Genomic DNA, 22,410 nt, shown 5'->3' with positions numbered 1-22,410 from the left:
TACTAATCATTATTAAGCACTATACCAGCTCCAAGTTGTAGTGCAAGGCACAAATTATTATGGTAATTTGGTGTGTGAAAAAGCATCTTGTGTTTCTAGAGTGATTTTTTCATGTTAGTAATTACTGTGGCTAAGTGAGTTGTTTTTTAGCTTTTAATCCGCAATAGCGGGGGGGGGCAGGGGTTCCAGTGAAGGCCTAGGTTGACTTCTGTGTAGATTTGGAAGCAGTTTTGCTTTTAGTTTAATGGTAATAATTGGTTTCCCACCTTTTTTTTCCCCTGTTTAGTCTAATTTTATCAAAATGTCTTTTTAAAAGTCGCAGTTATTTTTAAAAGCCTCATTCATGTCATATTCTTAAGCCCTTGTGCTGACATTGCACGACTGAGCAGAAAGCCAGTGTGCTGGGATGGGAGAGGCTGGTGCCTGTAGGTGCCCTGTGGTGCGTCCCTCCTGCCCTGGCCTTGACAGGGCTGCTGAGATGGACTGCCATTTAAAATACATTTGGGCCTTATTTTAAGAATACTTATATTCCCCCAGCTTCTTAGACTATAACAAGATATGCAGTCATTTTCAAACAAGGTAAGTTTTGTGCACTCGCAAGTGCTGTTTGAAATCCACTCGCCTTTGTTTAGGCAGYGAGTTTGGTTTGCTTTTGATTGCCTCCTCGCCTAGGAATTTGACCAGACCTGTTTACTGGATGTGTGTGCACTTGGAAAACAGTAGTTTATTGGAGTAACTGGTCCAACCTGCTTGTATTTTTGCAGTGCAGTTTAGTATAGCAGCAGCTTCTTTGGAGTAGATGAGTTTTCTAAACTGCTTTAAAGATGAAATAGTGCTTCCCTCTGCCTGTCTCTATTTCCTTTTTGAAATTTATGGTTACCTCTGGTCTGTGCCAAATAAAAGAACGTAAGTTATCCTCTAAGGGATGATGCTTCAAATGTAACACAAATTTAAAGAAAAAAATAGAACAAGATTTAGTTAGATCAGTGAATTGCAGGTTTACAGTCCAAAACTGAGTCGTAAAAATATCGGTGAGGCAATTATTGGATATATTGACAGGCTGTTCCAGCAGTCACTTCTAGCTGGCTCTTGTCTGAACTGATGGCTGCAATTGTTTTTGCATTGTTTACAGAAGAATAAGCAGATATAAACATGCTGCCTTCATGAGAAATGAGTAAGATCAATTCTTTAGTCCTGTAGTTGCAGTAGGAAAGTTTCTTCTTCTAATGCTTTTATTCTTGCACTTTTGAAGAATCCCATCTACTGTTTAATTTTTTTGCTCAGAGTTGTGGCTATAAGCTGTAAACAAGCACATGAACCTGGGGATTCAGAGGAGTACATACGTGGAGTGGGGAAATAACTTTAATTTGATATAATAGGCAAGAAATGTTGTAGAAATTGTGACAGTGTATGTTGTTATGGTATTATCTGCATATTATGACAGTCCAGCCAGTAAATCTCAGCTCCATCCAGGGCTATTTTTAATCGGATTTAAAAATGATTTTATGTCTGAAGATTATATTTGATTATTATATAACTTCAGAAGCTATAGTTGTGGAAACTTCAGATGCAAGAAATACTTTAGCAGTTCAACAGCTTCCCTTATGGTTATGTTTTATGCTTATATTTATCTTTTACAGATCTTCTGGAGTTTTCAGAGGATGCATCTGGTGTGCCTGAAGGCAATAAAAAGTCCACAAATAAACAAGGTGATAAATCTAAGGAAAACACCAGGAAGATTTTTAGTGGACCAAAGCGGGTGAGTAATAATACTTCTAGGCCAAGACAAAGCTCTTATTTTAGTTAACTCTTCAGTCTTAGATTTTTCTGGTTACAGGACTTTTGTCCCAGTATATATCTGCATTTGAGATAATCTGTTGTCTTTACTGTTAAGATTACACTTTACATCTGGAAAAGTAAAACCTTCAAGTGCAAAACTCTTTGTATTGATTACTGAGAATTTCACTTTTCAGGTGCAAGTCTGAGATGAGGGATTGCGCAAAAGTAATTCTTTCCCTTCTAGATTGTTGTTGAATCATCATTAGATGCTATGTGTTGTTTTCCTTTCTCCATTCTCCAAGAAATATATATCATGTTACAGGACTGAAGTTGGAAGCTTGGAATTTGGCGTGGATATAGTCTTTGTAAGGACTAGTGCATTTGATTGGCATATGGAAGAGTTAGATGTTTTTAATTAGGAAAGAAAACAAACCCTAAACCCATAACACCCACCCCACACCCTCTGTGTTGCATCAGGTACAAATTTGCCATTTCATGTTACTAATCAAGCTTATTCCTTTTGCTAATACTAAGTGTCTCTTTTGTATCTGGTATTGTACATTACTTGGTATTTTGAGGCTTTTAAAAATAAATGTACAAAGAAAGTTGTATTTAGCTACTAGGTGAAGCTTTGCAATAGTAGGATCCCTGTAATTTCTATTCAATGAAATTTTTTTCTTACTTGATTGTCCAGGATACCCATTTCTAATGCTTCAGGCCTTTTCATATGCTTCTTGCAAAATGAGTTCCCATTATCTGGTGAAGAGATTTTGCTCTCTTACCATTGTGGCAATCCAGAACTGGTGTAATAAGGGAAAGGAAAAACTGAAGAGGGGAATGCAATTGCACTTCTCCTTTACCTTTGAGTTCCGTAAGGTTTGGAAGACCTAGCAATTGCATGTTAAAATAGAAATGTTTTTATATGCAGAGGAATGTGTTAATAGTTTAAAAGTTCGAAGTATTTTTAAAACAGTATTTTCCTTTGTCATTTTTTCCCCTAAACTTAATGGTTGCATTTTTATTTTATTTTTTTTTTAAGTTTTAAGGTGTGTGTTGTTTTTTTTTTTTTCCCCCCCACCCTCTCTTTTCGAGATCTGAAAGCTTGGGGTGTTTTTTTGTTTTTTATCCCCTCAGCTGTGTTGATGTATAATCATTTTCCATTTAAAAATGTGGGTTTGTGGGTGAATGAAGGATGGCAAATTTGTTACATTTCTCAAAGTATGCAAGGGAATATTTTCATGTCAAGGGAAATGTGACCAATGAATACTTCCAGCCGCATTGCCCTTTTGAGAAGAAGTGTTGTTTCTCATTGCTTCATGACTTTGAACAGAATGGGGAGCTCTTAGTCACTACCTCTTGCTTTCAGATTTTGAAGGCAGGCTACCAAGAGCTGAGGAGAGTATTCTCAGAAGAACTTAAATAGTAGTTTTTGAAGATCGTAATTTGTCAGCTTCAGCTGATTAAATAATAATTTTTTCTAAAAAAATTAGAGCTTTCTATTGGTGAACAGGTCACAGTAGACTGGGAGACAGAAGTACAGGGAACGTGAATTTAACTGTAGCTGTCTTGTTGTATTTTTCAGCAGCACAAAACAGCTGTAGGTGTTCTGGTGAATATGGATTTTTAAAAACTTTTTAATATTAATGTGCTTCAGCTTTTTATATTTGAATTGCTTGAGGGTTTATATGAAAATTCTTTTAATTTTGAATATATTTATCATGAAATTAGGCTAAAAACCTTACAGCAATACCCTACTATAAATATATATTAAAAAAAAGACTGAAACAAATCTAGAAAATTCACAGTTGGGAATAAACTTAATTGAAGTGGAAGGTGTAAGGATTAAACAACCTTTTTGACCCTGTAGTGATGGAATTGATATATGAGTAGAAATGGCTGTAATTGTACTTCAGATTTTAAACTTGCATGTTCTGTAATCATATGGTTATTACATGGAGCTACTAAAAAAAAAATACTTGTAAAGCTTGTTTCGATGATAGATTAGAGACACTGTAATTATTTTCCTAAACTGTAGATATAAACTCTTAATCTCAATTCTGTTTTAATGGAATTCTTATTCTGGGAATGAAAAAAGATAATCTAAAAACCTTAACCTGAAACTACCTACCTGATCTAAAAGGGGATGTGTAAAACTTCTTGCACTATTTCATTACCTTTTTTTATTTTCTAGTGGCAACTAGCAGATACTGTTTTCTGCTAGGTGGTGGTGTTAGAGGTATGTATGGCTCTGTGTCACATTGAGCTGAAAAAGAAATAGCTCTGTAATTCTCAGGATGCAACAGCTGATATGGTTAAACTTCAGTAAATCCAGAAAGCCGATTCTCTCCCCGCACCATGGTTTGTAGTTAGCAGCGCTCTCACTCCTAACTCACGTTAAAGCTTTTGAAATCTGACCATTACACTCTAATGGTAGAGTCCAGTTCTTGAAATTTTTAGCATTTGTGTAGTAAAAGACTGTAGACATTAATGGCTAACTTCTCCCATTAATAGTGAGTAACAGTGTTTCTAAAAACTGCTGTTAATGTAAGGAGTCTTACTGAAATCTTTGACTATTCATACGGATAATAATGAGCATAAAAGTTGCAGTAGYGTGTACATTAGGGATGTAAAGTCTCAACCTGAATTAATTCTGCGTTTAAAGGTGATTTAAATCTCTTTATCCTGAGTCTGAGTTAGAGGGAAAATATTATGCTCTGTAGCAACATAATTATGTACTTAAAGTACGTAAATATTGGCATTACTTGACTCTCAAATTATGGGTGTGAAGCATGCATGAGTAACATCTGCAAAAGTTTTTTTGCAGCTGTTGAAGTTAATTTTAATTAAACTGGCTCAGCATCTTGCTCCTGAACAAATAAGTTTGGGAACCCTGTATGGCCATGGTGTACCTCTCTTGCTGGGCCCTTACAGCTTAATCCCTCTTCTACAGAGGAAAAACATTCTCAGTTATCAGGCAAAATAAGTAAGGTATACAAGAACTCTTTTTGTTGCTATGGTATGAATCTAGTCAGACTAAAGGCTTGAAAAATCCTAAGAAGCGGCCATAAAATTCTTTCCTGAGATCTCTTCCTCCTGCCTTTTCACCACAAGCTTCAGGTGGAGTGAGCAAATGAGGAAAATCAGTTTTTGTAGGAATAATTTGGAACAGTTCTCAGTGGTCTTATACCAACTATCTGTGCCTCTAAATAAGAACCTGGGGGAAGAAAAGGCTTAAAAATGGAAATTAAAGAGAAATAGTCTAACCCAAAACTTCTGCCTGTGGCATAGAAAGCCAGCGTAGGCAAGGTGAGTACTGACTCCCTGGGAATATTCCAGGGTCTGAATGTAAAGAGAGTTGCTCTGTTACTCGCCTACCAGGTGGGGAGCTTTTCAGCTTGAAGCAAGGCGGGGGAGAGACCGCAATCCCGCAGTAGTGCTGCTAAGACGGAGGGAAGGCTGCCTGCCTGCCTGCCTGCCTGCCTACCGCTGCGTGAGGTGGGGCAAAGGAGGCATGACGGGAAAAGGTGTTGAATCTTTCAAGTAAAAATACCCAAAGGCATCTTCTGCGTTTTCTCAGATGGGGAGCAGATAGCATAAAATTTCAAGGTATTGGATCAGTACTGTATCAGGATTTTGTTTATTCTATGCCTTAGAATTGGTGAACTTTAAAAATGAGTCTTTTGGAATTAATTTCTTAGCTCCTGCTATTCTTTGCACTGAGTGTATTTCATAACGTTTTTGTACTAGCATTGACAGGTTGCAACTTAGCATCTATAAAATCTTGACCTTTTCTGGAAAAGGTTAAAAAGTACACTAAAGTGAGGAAGAGAGTGTACATCACATGGACTGTCTATGTTGCTGACTCAAGGACTAATACTCAAATGAAAACTAATCTTAATATTAGTCATTGCTTAATGAATTCTGACTTCAGTTAAAATTTGTATATTTCCCTTAATTCCCATTGTAAAAGTGGGTAGCTGAATGTGTATGAAAAAGATTAAGCTAGCTTAAATATATTTATTCTCTTGTTTTGATATGATTATCTTAAGGGGAAATTTTTCTAAACTCGAGTGTCCTACCTCTAGTAAATCTGTGTCTGTTCTGTGACTTTGTATACATTTCTTTTACACAGTGAGAGGAGGAACATTACAGCAATGTGCTTTTTTCTCTCATTGTGTACATGTTGGATTATATAGGAAGAGGTATGGAAAAATGTCATTACCACTGACTTGAGTATCACACTGTTTCCCTTGGGCAACTGACTCAAGTACTGAACGAAGGATTTTCCTGTGCACAGCACTTTATTCCACTGTTTCTAATACTGGTGGTGTTTTAAAGTTACTTTGCTAGCGTAGAATGCACTGGCTGGAAAAAGTTGGGTTCTTGTTGCACTAGGCCTAAAAAAGACCGTAAGGAATGGTTTTGTSTGGGGTGGGGAAAAAAAAAAAAAGGCATAAGTACTTGTTTAAGCTGCCTTTGCTCTCCTTTTGCCCCACCTGCTCACCCCTCTCCCCTCGTTCCTGCAGTTTGACAAGGCTGTGTGTTGGACTAAATTAAGGAACTGATCTGTGTTTAAAAAGTAGCCCACAGAAAGGAAACATCTAATATGAATCCTAGTCTGGTTCACCAGGAGACTGTAAAAACAGTTGCATCCACTCAGCTGAGGGAACGGATGAAGAGGGATTAAGTCGTCTTAACCTGGTTAAGTCAACATTGCAACTGAGAAATGCTCACTAAACACAGCCGGCGTTAGAAGGATTACATGTATTACTTTGATCAAGTGACACTAATAGAGTTAGTCATGACAGTAATGTTGAATACATGAGTGAAATCACTGCTGAATTCAGACGTGACTTAGCCAAAAGATTGCTTGTGAGCTCTGTGGCTAAGATGAAATTTAGTTCAGTTGTAACCCGATAATCACTGCTCTTCATGTTTTATTCAAGCTTTACAAATAATTGCTATGCTGTGTGTCCAGCAAGGTACAGAAATGCATGCAAGTTTACATAGTGTATGGTTTTCTCTTGTTGGCAGGCCAATTTGAAGGATATATCGAATCACTAGCGTATGAAGAGCACTCATTTCCAGTTAGACTGGCTATCTAACTGTGCTGAACCTGCAGAAAGATTTTCTTCTTCTTTTGCATAACTTTAGTTTGATCTGCAACATAGTTCATTATTTAATTGCATCTTTCTTGTCCTGTGGGCAGTGGGTGGCTTTTTTTTTTTTTTCATGAGTTGGTCATCTTGAGTCATCATATTCCTCTTCTAAATTTTAGGCACTGTGAGGCGTTGTCGATCCTTGAAAATAAAGCTTACGTGTGGTTCTTTTGCTATTAATAGGATTTGTTGTGATGCAAGTTTGAGGATATTACCAATGAGGTCTTTCACAGATGCAAACTTTTTCCACGGGTGCTTCATGCTAGCTGGAAGAATGTATATGTATCAGCTTGAGACACTTGTTCTATCTAGGTTTGCTTGATTCCAAGATGAAATACTTGTACCCGGTCTTTGAAAGTGTTTCAAAGTTGAAGAAGTAAGAAACCATGGCTCTTGGTTTGACTTAGTAATCTTAAGGCTAATATGACCATGACATGTGTGGGAGGGGGAAAGAAACTAGGCTGTGCTGTGATCTGTAGTTTTCTCGCTTGGCTTATGTTATACTTTACGGTAGATTTTTATCAAAGACATCCTGCAAGTAACATTTGTTTTTGCTTGCTTTCAAATGAATTTGCATATTCCCAAATTAAATCTTTTTAAAGGATATTTTAGATTCGAGATTTAACTTAAGTGAGGATTAATCTCTCTTAAATGCACAGCCTCAGTTGTTTCTGGCTAATTATTATCCATAGCTTATGCTGCTTTGAGAAGCAGCAGTGGAAGCCTAATTCTAAAACACTGCTGTGTCAGTCACAGCCCTTTCCACAGAGTTTTTAGTAGGACCAGAGTATACTAGTCTGAACGAATTTTATAGAGAACTGCTTATTTACCTTAGCTGCTATTACTTGGGGATGTTTCTGTATACTAGATGTTTAACTTGCATAACCATTAGGAACAGCGTGCCCAACAAAAAGGAGGAACAGTTGCAGCAAAGCGTTTTCTTTTTCTGTGGTGTAAAACAGCTGATATTATGCACATTAAACTGCTGTTTGCATCCTAATTTAGAAATATTACATTTTATTGATAGGAAAGATTGTTGACTATTGTTATCTTGACTGTTGAGGAGTCGAGCTGAATTTTGACAGTCAAAATACTCTTTAAAGTGTCTAACTTCTATCAGCTTAGTGTGAGAGACTGTCATCAAAGCAGCAGTCTGTTTCATTAGCAGTTTGACAAACAGTGGTGGTCCGATCTGCCAACCTGTGACAGCATGTTGCTGCTTCTGTGCCATAGTCCTTTCATTTACTAGTTTGGGCAGACCATCTGTCAGAAGCACAGTCCTGAACTGAAGTGTTTGTGGATTTTTGTCCAAAAACCATTTGCTAGAATGGTACATGACTGATGAGATGTTTTAAGTGCTAGCCAATGATAAACAGCTTGTGTATTTTAAGCAACCTTTATATTGCTGGAATAAAAGTGAAATCTGTTTGTTAAAAAACTGATTTGTTAAAGCTGAAGTTTCATATTGATATGATTATTTTGCTTACCCTTTGCAAAACCAGATACTTTTTAAAGCAAATTTATTTAATACTTGCTTCCTATTTTTTTCTCTTTTTATTATTAATGTAAATAGACCAAAACCACTTCATTTTTATTAAGCTAGAGTTGAACAGGTTTCTAATCAGGACTGGCTGGTTTTTAGATAAGTCATCTCATTTGAAGAGTGAAGAAGCTTCTGTAATTTTAGCATATTGAGTTGGAGCATAAAACCTTGAAGCTGTCTCAGGGGTGAAAGCAAATACCAGGAGTTGGTCTGTTAATCGTTTGCTGCTGCTCAAAATCACTGTCTTCCCACCCCTTCGTGCTCTGTGGTGAAGAAGGGTGTTCTCCCTACTGCAGCAGGCGCAGAGCGAGATCTTTCCCACTGGCAAAGCTGCTTGCTTCCTCTGTCCTCCGTATGCAGCCGTTACTCAGAAGTACAGTAGCGGTGTTAGGAGAAGCACGTTCCTTCTCCCGTGCAGGGTCAAGAAAGATGTTATCAATTGCAATGCTGCTTGTCCTGAGAAAGGTAGGGATGTGAAGTATGACATGAAGGTGACAGAGGCCACCTCCTCATAGAAGGAGGAGAAACAAATTAAAAGTAAGCATGGAAAAACTCGCCTTGTGTGCATGCTTGTGCTTTTTAGGAAGCAGAGAAATTGATTTGAATATGTTTAATGTCACAGTGGGAAGCTTTGTTTTATCCTTCCAGCCCTTACTGGTATTAACTCTTTGTAGTCAAGAAACAAAAGCTACATTAAAATATTTTGAAAGTGAGAGAGCACCCTTCACAAAAACCTCTAAATGCAAAGAAGAACCTTAAAACAAGTACTTATTCCGTGGAGATTTTATCTTGCATCCTTACATTCCCCTCCCTCCCCCCCATCAGTTTCAGTGTTTTAGTAATTAGGGAAGACAGGGTAAGCACATAGGGTAAATGTGCCATTGCACAAGGCTTCAATCATGCTGACAGCTCTAAAATGGCAGCAAAACCGAAAGCAAAATATAGCAGTTTCATTTGCCAATGGGAGCTTAACTTATATGCAGGTAAATAAGCAAAACTGTTTTTAGAGCTCCCATACTGTTTGAGCATGGTTGGTTCACCCAGCTCGTAATCTATGGCTATATTTACATTAGACAGTAGTGTGGTGCAACATGAGCAAATTTTAAGAGCGAAACAGTTGATGCTGAGGTCCCAGTGTCCACATTATACGCATTTTGGAGTTTTTACTTTGAATTAGCTTTATTCTGATCCTCCTTAGGGAATACCCTTTAACAGCTGGAGTGAGTTAGGTACACTCCGGAAGAGCGTCTTCCACTTTGGCTGCATCCAAAAGGAATCAGGTAAACATGCTTGGAGACCCTGTGATGCAAGCCAAGATGTGGTAATTGAGGGCGATTGGGAGATTTACTTGAAAAATACTTCCCTTATCCAAATTGAAACGTGATTTTACACATGTTCACTCACTCACTCCTAACGCTTTTTACAAAGGATGTGCTCATCAATGAGTATGCAGGTCTAGTTGCTTGCAGGCAGAAGCAGCTTTTCTCTTCTTTCAATTCAAGGTCTGGGTTCACAATATGGTGGTGATGTGTCTAAACTATTGTACCCTGCCCCTTTTAATTGGACTTAATGTAGGTCCCAGGCTAAGTTAGTAACTGCAGAGCTGACCAGTTTGGGGCACAGTCCATGTAAGCGGCATACAGAACACCCTTAGCTATTTCCCTTAAAGAATGAATCTCATGTTTATCAAAATATCATGTTTCTTCAAGTTAAACTTTCATGTTTCACTTAGATGTCTGACCCATCACGTTATTGTGCCCTGTAGGCCTCTTCTGAGCTTTCAGAAAACATTTTGCAGTTCTTCAGAAGTCCAATGCAAGGAAAAGTTCAGTGACTTTTTTTCCCAGCTTTTGTGTTGTCTGCTGCTGATACTCTTAAACCTTGTCAGACTACCAGCTTGTGCTTGTTTAGCTATGCACACGCATAATGTTTTTGTGCACTGCATGTTTGTAGGGAAGAAGGTAATTAACAGGGAAGAAGGAAATACAGAAGAAGGGGATAATGGAAGAAACGTACTTTGGGTAGCCGGAAGTACTGTTGCCTGGCTTTTGGACTCGCTCCTTGGGCTATTTTTCCCCTTTTCATCTCCATTTCTTCCAGAGCCACAGACTGTGTGCACAGTTTGAGTAGTCACTGTTTCTGGCAATTTAGTTCACAGATGTACGTATACAGGATCAGTTGTATCGTCCACTTCTGTGGTTAACTGCTTTCAGCAGTTCTAAAGTCTGCCTGCATGACAAGCGAGTCTCTAGAGACATTCAAATTAGTGGGATTTGTTTTAACTGCTTTTTGCTTACTTCGTTGAGTGCAGTAATGTTCACTGCAGGATCATCGGATCACCTTTCCAAATATTATTAGCACATAACACTAAAATAGCTAACGGATATCTATTTGTTCATATTAGAGAGATTTGTTGAGAAAATACTAAAGGAGGTCTGTCCTGTTTGAACATAATTTCTTTTGTGTAAGTATTGTTGAAACTCTAGCCCCTTTCTTGTTCAGCCAGAGTAAAGCAATACGATATTGCCAGGTGGCAGTCCGTGCTACACGTGCTATTGGAACACTGTAAAGAAACGCTCTGCTTTGTGGTCAGAAATATTTAACTGCCTGATCTGGGACTGACTTTACACGAGGAAACCTGAAGAAAAGGTAGGCTGTGCAAGAGTAACTGAAAACAGTGAGACTTGGTCATGGCGCTGGACTTTGCCGAAGTGTGTTCAGAGAGCTGTGACTGGTAGTTCAGAGTTTCACGTTCATCTGTGTTCAAATACAACAACTGTTCTGTGCTTGTGAACAAAAGAGCATACTTTTCTGAAAGGACACACCACTAGCCAAAGATACTGATTTTTAGCTGCATAGAGATAGTGTTAAACCAAATCTTACTTTGTTTATTGTCTTAAATGGTATAGCAGCTCACGGTAAGTGGTCCATGGCACTCGGAAGTGACTTACTGGCACTAATCTTCTCCTGTGATCCAAATAATGGAGATGCAGTTCACATTTTGAACACTGAATAAATGACTTGGTCTTGCTTTGCTTTATTTTTAGCTACTGTTGGCAACTGCTATCTTATCTGGAGTCCAAATTAACTTTTTTGTGTTACACAGCCTTTGCTGAATTGATATTCCATCTCCCTGTTTTGAAATGAAATTTCTTTTTCTTTGCTTTGAGTGGGCTTTCATTCCTTTCCTCTTTCAAAAGAAACAATACATTATGAATAGTTGTGTATTGCTTAACATATTTGTCATATTTTCTTTCYTCTCTGAAGTAGAACATTCAGGAGAGGGTAGTGCTGTTAATGATTATGAATCCTTAATGATAAATAATCAAGTATTTTGATTTATTTTGAGTCTTTGGGAGCTTTTTTGTAGTTTTGACAAACATCTGGCATACAGTCTTCCTGACTTCCCTTCTGATATAAATAATACATTTATCAAGACATCTCTTAAATGTTTTTTTTGTCACTGTCCTTTATCTTGGAAAGTGTTCCTGCCTGCAAATAGCTGCTGTCTTTCTTGTTTTGCCAGTATTTTCAGCATGACTTATGTCCCTGGCTCTTATTTTTCTGCTGTTCTTACATCTGTGAATGGCAAGCAGTGCTGCATTAGTATGTGTAGAGTGCCAACTCTTGAAATTTCTGCTTTGAAGCTTTCAGGGGTGAGAGGTTAAGCATGACCCATAGTTTCTGCCACTTGAAGATGATCTTATAAAATTGACAGCCCTGTGCATTTTATTAAAAAATAAATAAATATATATATATATCTCCTTGACACTAGTTCTGTTTTTTGCATCCCAACTCACCCCCAAAACTACATGCAGTGTTGTGCAATATAATACTCTTTACACCTTCACTGAATTATTTGCACGCTTTCAGACATCTGTTTGTATGTAAGCAGCTGTCAGTTCTATACAACCTCGCGTATGAAAAAGGAAATTCTCTGCTCTGTTATTCAGTAAAAGCTCTTAGAGCTGATTAATATTCCAGAACTTATTTTTCTTAAGACCACAGACTTCAAGGGATTGATGTGCTTCCACTTGCATCTATTATAAGTTAATCTTGAGAGGAAGAATTCTTGAAGAAAAGTCTGCATTATTTGAAAAGGTTGTTTTACCTTTAAGAGAAACTAAGTCGCTTTCTTACATGACTGCTACTTAAAAATCAGTATTGTTTTTTCAGAGAAGCTTTTTATCACAAGTATTTGAGGTTTTTAAACAAACAAACAAAAAACCCCTTTGCTTTTGAGAACAAGCCCTTTTGAAAAGTCTTTGTTTACCAGCCTTCATTTGATCTTTAATTTTCCTGGCTTCATTGGTGCTGTGCAATAATCTAAAGCGGGTCTTCTCGGTGCTTACTGATTGATCAGGATTGGTGCTCTTTCTTTGCAATTGCTTTGCAAATTTGTCTTTGTGTGTTGCAAGGAAAAATTTGAAGGCAGCTCTAAGTAGTTGTAACGGAGAGATGTATTTGCCATATCTGCCTGTGAGTTGCAAGAGAGGCTCTGAAGTCTCTGGATGACTGATCAGAATTGATTGGAAAATACCTCTTTGGGAGGTAATGTTGTAACTCCGCAGTAGTTTTAGTTGTTGAGCTCTGGGCAATTAGTGTGAGGCAGGATACTGGGTCAGATACTAGGGATGCTGGGGATGGGGGTGTATTACCTAATGAAGTACTACCGGGAGGGCATGGAATCGCAGGTGAAATTACTTTGATCTAAAAGTGGAAGATATTACAAGGGATAGTGGCTAGAAGTAATATTTCATATGCATTTGAATTGTAAAGTAATTACGACTTTTCGGTTACGGTTCAGGTTCTGTTACAAGAGATCTTTTAAATGAAGACTTCCTCATTTTTCAAAACAGGCATTTTTTGGTGACATTACTTGATTTCTCACGTAAAATGCAGCTTTCTTCTGTGTCGCACTGTTAGAGCGTAGGTAAGCTGTGGAGCAGCGTAAGCTGAGGTGGCCGTGAGCGCGGCTGTGCTCTCCCTGCGCCTGCCGYGTCCCTGGCGCAACGCAGGGCGCGAGGGCGAGGGCAGGGAGGCAGGGCCCCCACGGGGCCTTGTGCGCCGGGCCAGCGAGCGGCGGGTGCTCGTCCCTTGGACTTCGTGAAAACCGGGGTCCTGCTGCAGCAGCAGAGCCTGCCCCGCTCTGCCCCCGGTGTGTCTTGGTTGATGTACGGGATCGGCACGGACCGGGGGTCCTCTCCTGCCGGCCCCGCGCGTGGGGCTTACGCCCTGCTGGCTGCTCCGAGCCTCACGCTGCTGTTGCAGAGGCCTGGAAAGCTCCCATGGCAGCGTGCTCTACCTGCCAGGCAGGAAATTCAGGGTTATTAATATATTTGTACTCTTTAAGCAGGGATAGAATACTATTTGAGATTATAACTGAGATTCGAGACTGTTAATAAAAAACATCCCATGCTGATAGGACTTCCGGCAGCTTTAATGTGCTACGTTCTTGTCACAACTGTAGTAGTTAAGCTTCCCTGCAAAGGTAAGAAGAATTATGCATCATCTTTTCACCAGCCCTCATACGAAGCTGGAATTGATACTAAATACATTCTGTGCTTTCATGTTTGTTGCTTAATACGGAGGATTTTTCCTTTAATTATCCCTTATACCAGGATGTAAAATGGCACCCAGGAACTTAGGCTCTCTTCCCAACCTGTAGTATACACTGAGGTAAATTGTGGAACAGCTGAATAATTCAAGGCGGGAAAAAAAAGAATATCCAGAAAATACTCAGTTTTTTCCCCATTGCAGATATTTGTGAAATGCTGCCTTTGTTGATAAAACACATCTTTGTTACTAAGTTCTTTCATTTGTTTATCACTAAACCTGATTCAAATTCAGCGTAAGAATTGGCTACTCAGAAATTTGCAGAGGAAAAGAGAGTTAACCTTTTTACCATTTTGTCAGCACTTAACCTTTTTCAAATAAGGATCTGTGTAACACTGTTTATTTTTGGACAGGCATTTCCAGTCAGAACTGTAGCACATGAACTTAAAACTGCTTTTGCTTGGTGAGACTGTGGGAAATCCTACAAGTTAGTGTTTCTGCTTCTTAAGAAAGTTAAAAATAACAAAGAAACATTGAAATCATTCACTGGTGGAAAAAATAGGGAGAGGAAAAACCTTATCTCAGCATTCCTATGTACGGCCACTGTGGCTGTGTGGCTGCTGAAGGACTTCATATGTCCATCACCTGAAAACTTACCGCTTAGAAGAGCGTCTCCGCAAAATAGCTACACCCGTTAAAACCATGGCCATTTTGTGTATTTGTTGCTGATGGGTACAGGAGCAGTTCTTTTTTTAAAATAAATAAGGAAATAAAAGAAGATTCAACCAAGGTAAGTTTCTTATGACAGTGGAAAAGCACATTGGAGGAGTGAAGGAGAGGCTTTTCTTACCTGGAAAATAAAATGATTTAGGGCTTGACAGATCTTTCAGTATCTGAAAACTCATAGCTTAGAGTTTGGTTTTGCTAATATTCTTCAAAGTTTTGTTAGAGCTTCTCTTCTTGTAAAGAATGGAAGAATGTGGTGAGATACAGTTTTTTAACTAGGCTATAACTAGTTAGGAACTCTTGACTTCCAGAATCTCTGCTTTCCAGTCTTTAACATGCCAAAACCTATTTACACTTTGTAGGCTGGTGTGAAATCCAGAAATGTTGGGGTTGCAAGATTTGCTGAATACCCATTTATGGCTATTTTCAAGCCAGTATCGGTTTTATGTAGTTGGTACCTTATACTTTGACAGAAAATTATTTTTAAAGCCCATCTCTTTTTATGTTTTTTTCCCCATGAAAAAAACTATGCAAGTGTATGTGAGGAGTTGCATAATTGTATTATACAGTTTATACACTACATGGCACATTTTAAAATTGTGGAAATTGTAATGTTATATTAGTCTGAGTTATTCTGGTAGAATTATGTTGGTAAACTCAGATATTGGATATCTGTCTTGGCTTCCTCCAAGAATTATATTGTATTCGTTTAAAAAATTCAAAGAAAATTTTTTTTTTTTTTTTTTTTTTTTTTTTTTTTTTTTTTTTTTTTTTTTTTTTTTTTTTTTTTTTTTTAAAAAAAATTTTTTTTTTTTTTGCATCTTCAATTTATCTTGACACATCTTTGGGCAGAAAAAGATGCTGCTTAGTTTATTAATATGGATTAAGGCATTTCATCTGAGTATTTTCTATTCCTCCAAGCATCAAAATTTAAATTGATCTTGCATTTTGAATCAAACCTTTATTCATATTTTCTACTGGCATGGTGTTTGCTAACAATTTTTTTCCCCATAGCTGTCTGTTTTTTATAGAAAGGTTTTAAGCTTTTTTTCTTTGAACGAATAAATTTTAAGAGGAAATACTGGAAAATTCTTGAAATACATACACATCATGTCTTTTGCTGTTTGTATGGGTCTGTATGTCTTTACATCCATTAGATGCTTCAAAGTCTGTCAGGTTTTCTGATATGTATTATATTGAGAATGCGAGTGAAAATTTGTGTTGTTGGGGAGACAAAAGGGAAAGAGTGAAACTCATTTACTTTTTACTTAGTGGGCTACTTACTACATCCCTTTTTGAAGTACACAGTGACTACTGGTAGATTTGCTTAAAAAATAATTTTTTTTTAATCTTCTAGTCTCCAACAAAAGCTGTATATAATGCTAGACACTGGAATCAGCCAGAATCAGAGGCTCTGCCAGCACCACCGGTTTTGAAAACACCTAGTGTCCCAGTAAGTAGACTGTTTTACTTACGTTTAGTAAATCTCCTTTAAGATTCACTGATACTTTTGAAACCAAGAGAAGTTCTTGATTTTTGGGAATGTCACAGTAATTCAGAATGAAGTCCACTTTGTTGTGTGAGCCACTGGATATTTGACAGTAAAGAAACTATATCAGTGGAAATACTCTAGAGTGGGATCTTGCATCTTGTTTCAATATGCAGATACCTAAAAATGTTACAATGGAGATGTGTTGCCTAGTATGGTAAAGATAAGCTTTCTAACAGCGGGCTCCATCTCATCTTCTGCAGCAGCCCCTAGAATTATCTCTCTAATATGCCTGGGAATCTGTGAAATACAGGTCAGAAAGGAAAAAACTTCTAAAATAAAGACCTGGTTTATTTCTCCTTTATAATGGAGCAAATTATTGTGAATTGCCTACTTGGGCCTTTAGAAAATGTGGAAGAGACAATTTTCTCTATATAGCTGGAATGGCTAACGTGAACATATCAGATACAAGCGTTAACACAAAACTTAGCAAGAGGTGTTCTTAAAAGAAACTAATTTTGTTTATTCAAAAGCCACTGTTCAGAGGTTTAAGGTGGTTTTATTTTATTTTTTATTTTCTGAGTTATACTAAAACAAGAATCCAGGGGCTTGGGCTATACATGTGTAAAAGCTGTCACTAATTATGCACTGTACATTGTCAGTAAATTTCATTTTGTTTGGTATCTTACTTGCTTGACTTGCCTGAGAACAGAAAATCAGAATGCAGATATCTTAATGCTGATTCCCCCCCCCCCCCACCTGTCTTTTTGGTCCAAGACTAGCTTCTCTTGGCTTTATGCTCTTTTTGGTTGCATTCTTGCAGTATTCAGAATAGCCTTCCTTCAGTGTTAACTATACTGCCTGGGAAGCACAGATGACTCATTTTAAAATAACCATTAGTGCTAGCATTTGAGGAGGGATCAGAAGTTTTAGCCCTCATTTTTCCTTTAAAAAGCAAATCAAAAAGACCCTAAAACCCTTGTTTGGTTTAACTTGTATGCATTTGGACTGAAGCTTTTATTTCTAACTGAATCTTTATATTGATAAGATTTTATGAAGTATCTGATATCTAACCTGAAGGCAGATTTTGTTAGTTTGCACTGTACTAATTGTGTGGTAACACCCCTTCTGATATTTGTAGCTCTTGATATGTTCAGACCTTTCAAAGGCCTCCAGATCTTCTTTATTACACACAGTTGAGTCTTTGAATATGTCCTTTTCAGGTTAAGAACATGTCTGGATCTTTCATATTCGGGCAAGCCATTTTATCTTTCATCAAACTTCCACTTTGTAACTGGAACCATCAAAATATTAATTCAGGAATGTGGCAGAGATTTGCCTGAACAAACCAGCCAGGGGAATTTGTCTGTAGCTGCTCCTGATGTTATGATGTAATCCTGAATTTCTTTCAGCCACGGTTTTTGACCTCAATATATGTTTAATGACCAAAGTTTTAGAGTAACAAAAGAAATGAGCCTTGATCCGGATGTTCAGCTGTAATCCCTGCACAGATGATCATGCCTCTTTAATTTCTGCAACTAGTTGTTACATGCAGATCTGGATACGTTTGTCTGAGGTTTATGGTGAGAAACCATAGCATGCAAACTGCTTACACCAAGTATTACTACTTACGGCCTCTCCAAGCTCCCCTTCAATTTGCTTTGGAGGGGAGGCCATTAAGCAAGGCTTGAGTGAGGTAGCTCTGCTTCAGTGAGCCTCTTGCTTTCGCAGACTGGTCATGGCAGAGTCCTCCAGTACGTGCTCTGAGCCAGCTTTTCAGGGTAGTTTGTTACCGTTCCCCCACTGGAGCCTACGTGAACAAATATGGAAGTGCTGCACACTGGTAGAGGCAGTATGTGGTGAATGCTCCGTTAATACAGCAAGTTGTTTCGGCTTTTCTTCTAATTTTGACTGCTGTACAGTGCACAGCAAGAAGACTTTCCCTCACAGCACCCTCTGGAGTGGATTGCAGTTTGTGTTCTCTAGACCTTAGGGTTAATTCAAGTTTTTCAGTGAACACTTCTGAAAATGTTCATTTTCTGTATAAGGAAACCAAGTGCATGATGATATTTAGAGACTGAGAGTGAGTAAATGACCACTGATGTTGGCCTTTGCATGTTTAGATTTTGGCATTTAGATATCTTGTTCCAGTAAGCCTCATTTTCTCTAGTTTGTGACTGAATTTTGGCCAAAGAAGTAGTCTGAAGATAAGCTAATACTTCAGCTTAAACCAGCTTTGAATTAATACAGAGAAGTATGTTGAGGAGAAATGTGTAATACTTGCCGTTAGGTCTAGAGTAACTACTGACGAATTTCCAGCCACCTCAGGCAAGTTCTTTACTGTCTGTTGTACGTTCAGAATAGGTTTTGTTATAGTTCATGCTGTAATACGTTGTTCCTCAGATATTAATAATACAAATATATATACAAAGCCAATATATGGAGAATGCCATGAGTTTACAAGAGCCTGTTCTACCTGTTTGAAGCTTTCACAATGGTTCTATTCTCTTCTCCATGTGGCAATTTTTATAACGCTAAAAAAAGATGTTGGTAGTCTTCTATGTACAGACAAAATACATTTTGGAGTATCAAGTCAGAGAGGTCAGCTTCCCATAGCTGCACCCTGAATAGAACAGTGCAGTAGCCTCCAGTAGTTAGAAATGAGAACAGTAGACACCGAGTTTTACAGTTCGAGCTATGCTGAGACAGTGATTGCTCAATGTGATGCTCGTATCAGGACCAGTGTGCTTATGATGGTTCAATATAGCAACCAACTCAGCCAGTCCTGGAAGCTCCAGTGTAAGGGGGTAAGATATTTGTAAGTATCAACAAGTAATTGTTTTTAAACCCTGAAGTTGGTTGTTCTACTTACCCTAAAGCTTAAAGAATCAGTGTAAAATTCTTTTTTTTCTTCCCCCCAACTCAGAATTCCACTGGAGCTTGTCTGACTATTCAGAATTGTTTTATATTAAAAATGCATATAATTTCTGACATACTACTTTTTTTTAAGAGTAGGTACATTGTCACACAGCTTAGGTACATATTGGTAGCGTAAGGGAAGGACTAACTAGTCCCAAAATGTGAATTTGACAAATGCACACCTGTTCTGTTTCCTGATGTATTTAGTGTATGTTTACATGCTCAAAACATCTGCCCATTTTAGCACTTTCTTATTAATAGGTAAGGCTATCTTCAAAGGAGGCAATTCATAAAGATGATGGAGTTTTTAAGGCTCCTGCACCACCTCCCAAAGTGATAAAAACTGTGACAATACCTACTCAGCCCTATCAAGAGATAGTAACTGCATTGAAATGTAGGAAAGAAGACAAAGAAGTAAGTATTCTTAAACAAATTTTTAAGATAAAGAATTGTTGGTAATTCTAAGTACTGAAGGAACAGTGTCAAAATGAAATTTGGCTTTCCTATTAAAACTAATATTTTTATCTAAATAGTTGAATGGCCTTCATTGACTTCTTAATATTTCCTTGCACTCAAAATAGATTTTTAAATGTACTCATTAATGTTGTAATTAATCCCAAGAGCAACTTACCTAGGTCAAAATATTTGTCTCTTCCAGTTATACACTGTTGTTCAGCATGTAAAGCACTTCAATGATGTAGTGGAATTTGGTGAAAATCAAGAGTTCACAGATGATATTGAGTACTTGCTAAGTGGATTGAAGAGCAATCAGCCCCTAAACACACGTTGCCTTAGGTAAGATACCTTAATATTAAAGACTGAACTTGTATTCAAAAGAGCTAGTGAATTAAATGCATATCGATTGAAGAAGTGACCGATCTTTAAAATAATGTTTGGTAGTTGGCATTGGCACTTCTGCTACAAAGAATAGAATTTGGAAAGAATTGTCAAGATGAGAAATTGTGAATAATCAGAAGTGGTATGATTAGGAAAACAAAATAGGAAATTGTACAGTAAGAGTACATTTTCAGAGCTTGTTTTTCATATTACAAATTTTAAAAATATTTTCTGATAACTTTGCTTAGTGTGATCTAATGTGAGGAGATGTCTGTTCTCTCTTTTTACTGCAAAATTCAATTCTAAAATAAAATCTAGACTAGACTAGAAGGCATGCTGGTTATGATTAAAACTAATATAATACTGAGATATTGCTCAATTCTAACTGCCTTTTCTTTTTCTGTTGAGAAATGATATAGCTAACATCCAGTGCAAGTAACGTGGCCTCAATATTAATTGGAGGCTTTCCTAAGATGTCTTGGAGTACTCATTGCAGTCTTTATATTGAAGTTGCACATTATTGCTAAGTTAGTATCAAAAAATGTTGTAGTTCTGCTTTGAAAAAGTTTATTCATGATTAATATTGGTTTCCTTTCTCTGGACTTATAATCAGGATGGTGTTCTGTAACCACATAATAATTTCTCTTCTTGAATATTTTCTGTCTGTTTAGCAAACTGCAAATACTAGAGAAGAAAAACTTGAATCCACAGAGATAGGTGAAGAGGATGCTTTATTTGATAGATTACTGTGGATGAGAAAAAGCCATAAACTTTTCAGAGAGCTAATTTAAAAATAATTTATTCTCCATGTTCTTCAAGAAATAGCAATGGATATTGTTGCTTTAGTATAAATTCAAGAAATCTGTAACCCTGTTTGTACATMCGTTATTATGAAAAATAATACAATGGTGACAGTTTAGGATTGTTTTCAAGTCAGTGCACTTAACTTGCTTGTACGGCAAGCTTCCTAGGATCTTAAACTGACTTTTTTACTTTCCAAATTTATATCATGGAGTGTAACTTAAATAAACACCATAAAATTTTTTTCTTTCAGTTAACAAATTAAAAGAAAAGTATTTTTCCAAAGGAAATCAATGTGTAAGGATAGCAATAGACATAAAAGAATCAGAAACTGGTAGGTAAGCTTTAACTGGTGCTGTTGTGACTGGAGACAGAAAGACCACTTGTTATTAAAACACCATCTCATATGAACTTTCTATAATAAGATCCCTTTATTGTCATGGAAGACTTCATTGACTATCACTCTTGCATTACTCCACATTTAAAAGCAATATTTTTTTAATAGACTATATGCTGGGCTGTACTAGGAATGACAGGCAACTTGCTAATAAATCTAGGGAAAAGAACTTTCCTTTTTAAAATAAACTCTTATGTTGGTCATTGATTAGACTAATATATTAACTTAAGATTTTTCCTGAAATCTGTAATGTTTCCATCAACCATAAATGCAGCAACAAATACTAAAAGATTCTTTTCTYGTAAAAGTATTGTCAGGCATGAGCAGGTCTGATCAGTCAAATAATTAACTATTAGATAGTGATGGAAGCTCATGTTCATAATTTCTAATCATGCCTTGATCCATAACAAATTCTCCTGTGCCTCTAAATCTGTTTCATGCTTAACCCATGAAAATTCTACTTTCAATTTAGCTATTCCAAATTATTTCTGTTTTTATTTGAAAGATACAAGTTCAGCATACACCTTCAAACCCTGTTTCTAGCCAACCCTAAAATAAGGAAGTAGACACAGTTAGTTTTGAATAAACTGCTGCTCTGTTCACCACTTACAAAGTTGGTGTGTATAAATTTTACAAGAAACATCTTGACAAAGCTTGTAGGGGTCTGAGGTATGTGGTCAGTCATCTTTTAGACTTGTTTATCTGCCGTTTTTGTAAATGTAGTGATTTTAATTTTTCTAATTCAGAATTATTTTTCTCTAGTGTAATCAGCTTGGCGACCAAGTGCGCCATGCCCAGTTTCCGAATGCATCTGAGAGCACATGGGATGGTAGCCATGGTTTTCAAAACACTGGACGATTCCCAGCACCACCAGGTATTGATACATTGTGTATTTTATTACAGCTTGACTGTTCCATCTATTTTAGTGTTTTTTTTTTTTTTTTTTATGTATAGGTAATTCAAAGTCAAGCATTAAAGTGTTCTATTGTAGTGTATGTCTGGTATCATTGGCTTCATTTTAGAAATTTGTAGTGAACTGGGAAATAAGAGCACGTGTAGGTCTCATGACATATTCTCCTTCCACTGTTTACATGCTTCTAAATTTAGAAATTCTTACTTAAACTTTTTAAAAAATTGTCTGTTCTTTGGATTATGATTTCATATTTTGTCTTAAACTTTTTAATTGTTTTATCATTGTATTTTT

At 37.2% G+C, this 22,410-nt stretch overlaps 1 protein-coding gene across 6 annotated transcripts in view; it reads left to right on the top strand.

Moving 5' to 3' along the window:
- The window catches only part of WAPL (WAPL cohesin release factor), a 73,540-nt gene that overhangs the window by 28,365 nt on the left and 22,765 nt on the right, over positions 1 to 22,410 (top strand). For 5 of the 6 annotated variants that reach the window (XM_026069982.1, XM_026069980.1, XM_026069985.1 and 2 more), the window contains 5 exons: positions 1,641 to 1,759; positions 16,121 to 16,216; positions 19,433 to 19,585; positions 19,830 to 19,966; positions 21,969 to 22,080. In XM_026069982.1, coding sequence (XP_025925767.1) covers positions 1,641 to 1,759; positions 16,121 to 16,216; positions 19,433 to 19,585; positions 19,830 to 19,966; positions 21,969 to 22,080 — 617 coding nt within the window. The remainder of the gene's footprint in view (positions 1 to 1,640; positions 1,760 to 16,120; positions 16,217 to 19,432; positions 19,586 to 19,829; positions 19,967 to 21,968; positions 22,081 to 22,410) is intronic. The other variant, XM_026069983.1, reaches the window with a different exon arrangement.

This window comes from Apteryx rowi, unplaced genomic scaffold (assembly GCF_003343035.1).
Source record: "Apteryx rowi isolate R43461 unplaced genomic scaffold, aptRow1 scaffold_30, whole genome shotgun sequence".
Lineage (NCBI taxonomy): Eukaryota > Metazoa > Chordata > Aves > Apterygiformes > Apterygidae > Apteryx > Apteryx rowi.
This window is presented reverse-complemented; position numbering and strand designations above follow the sequence as displayed.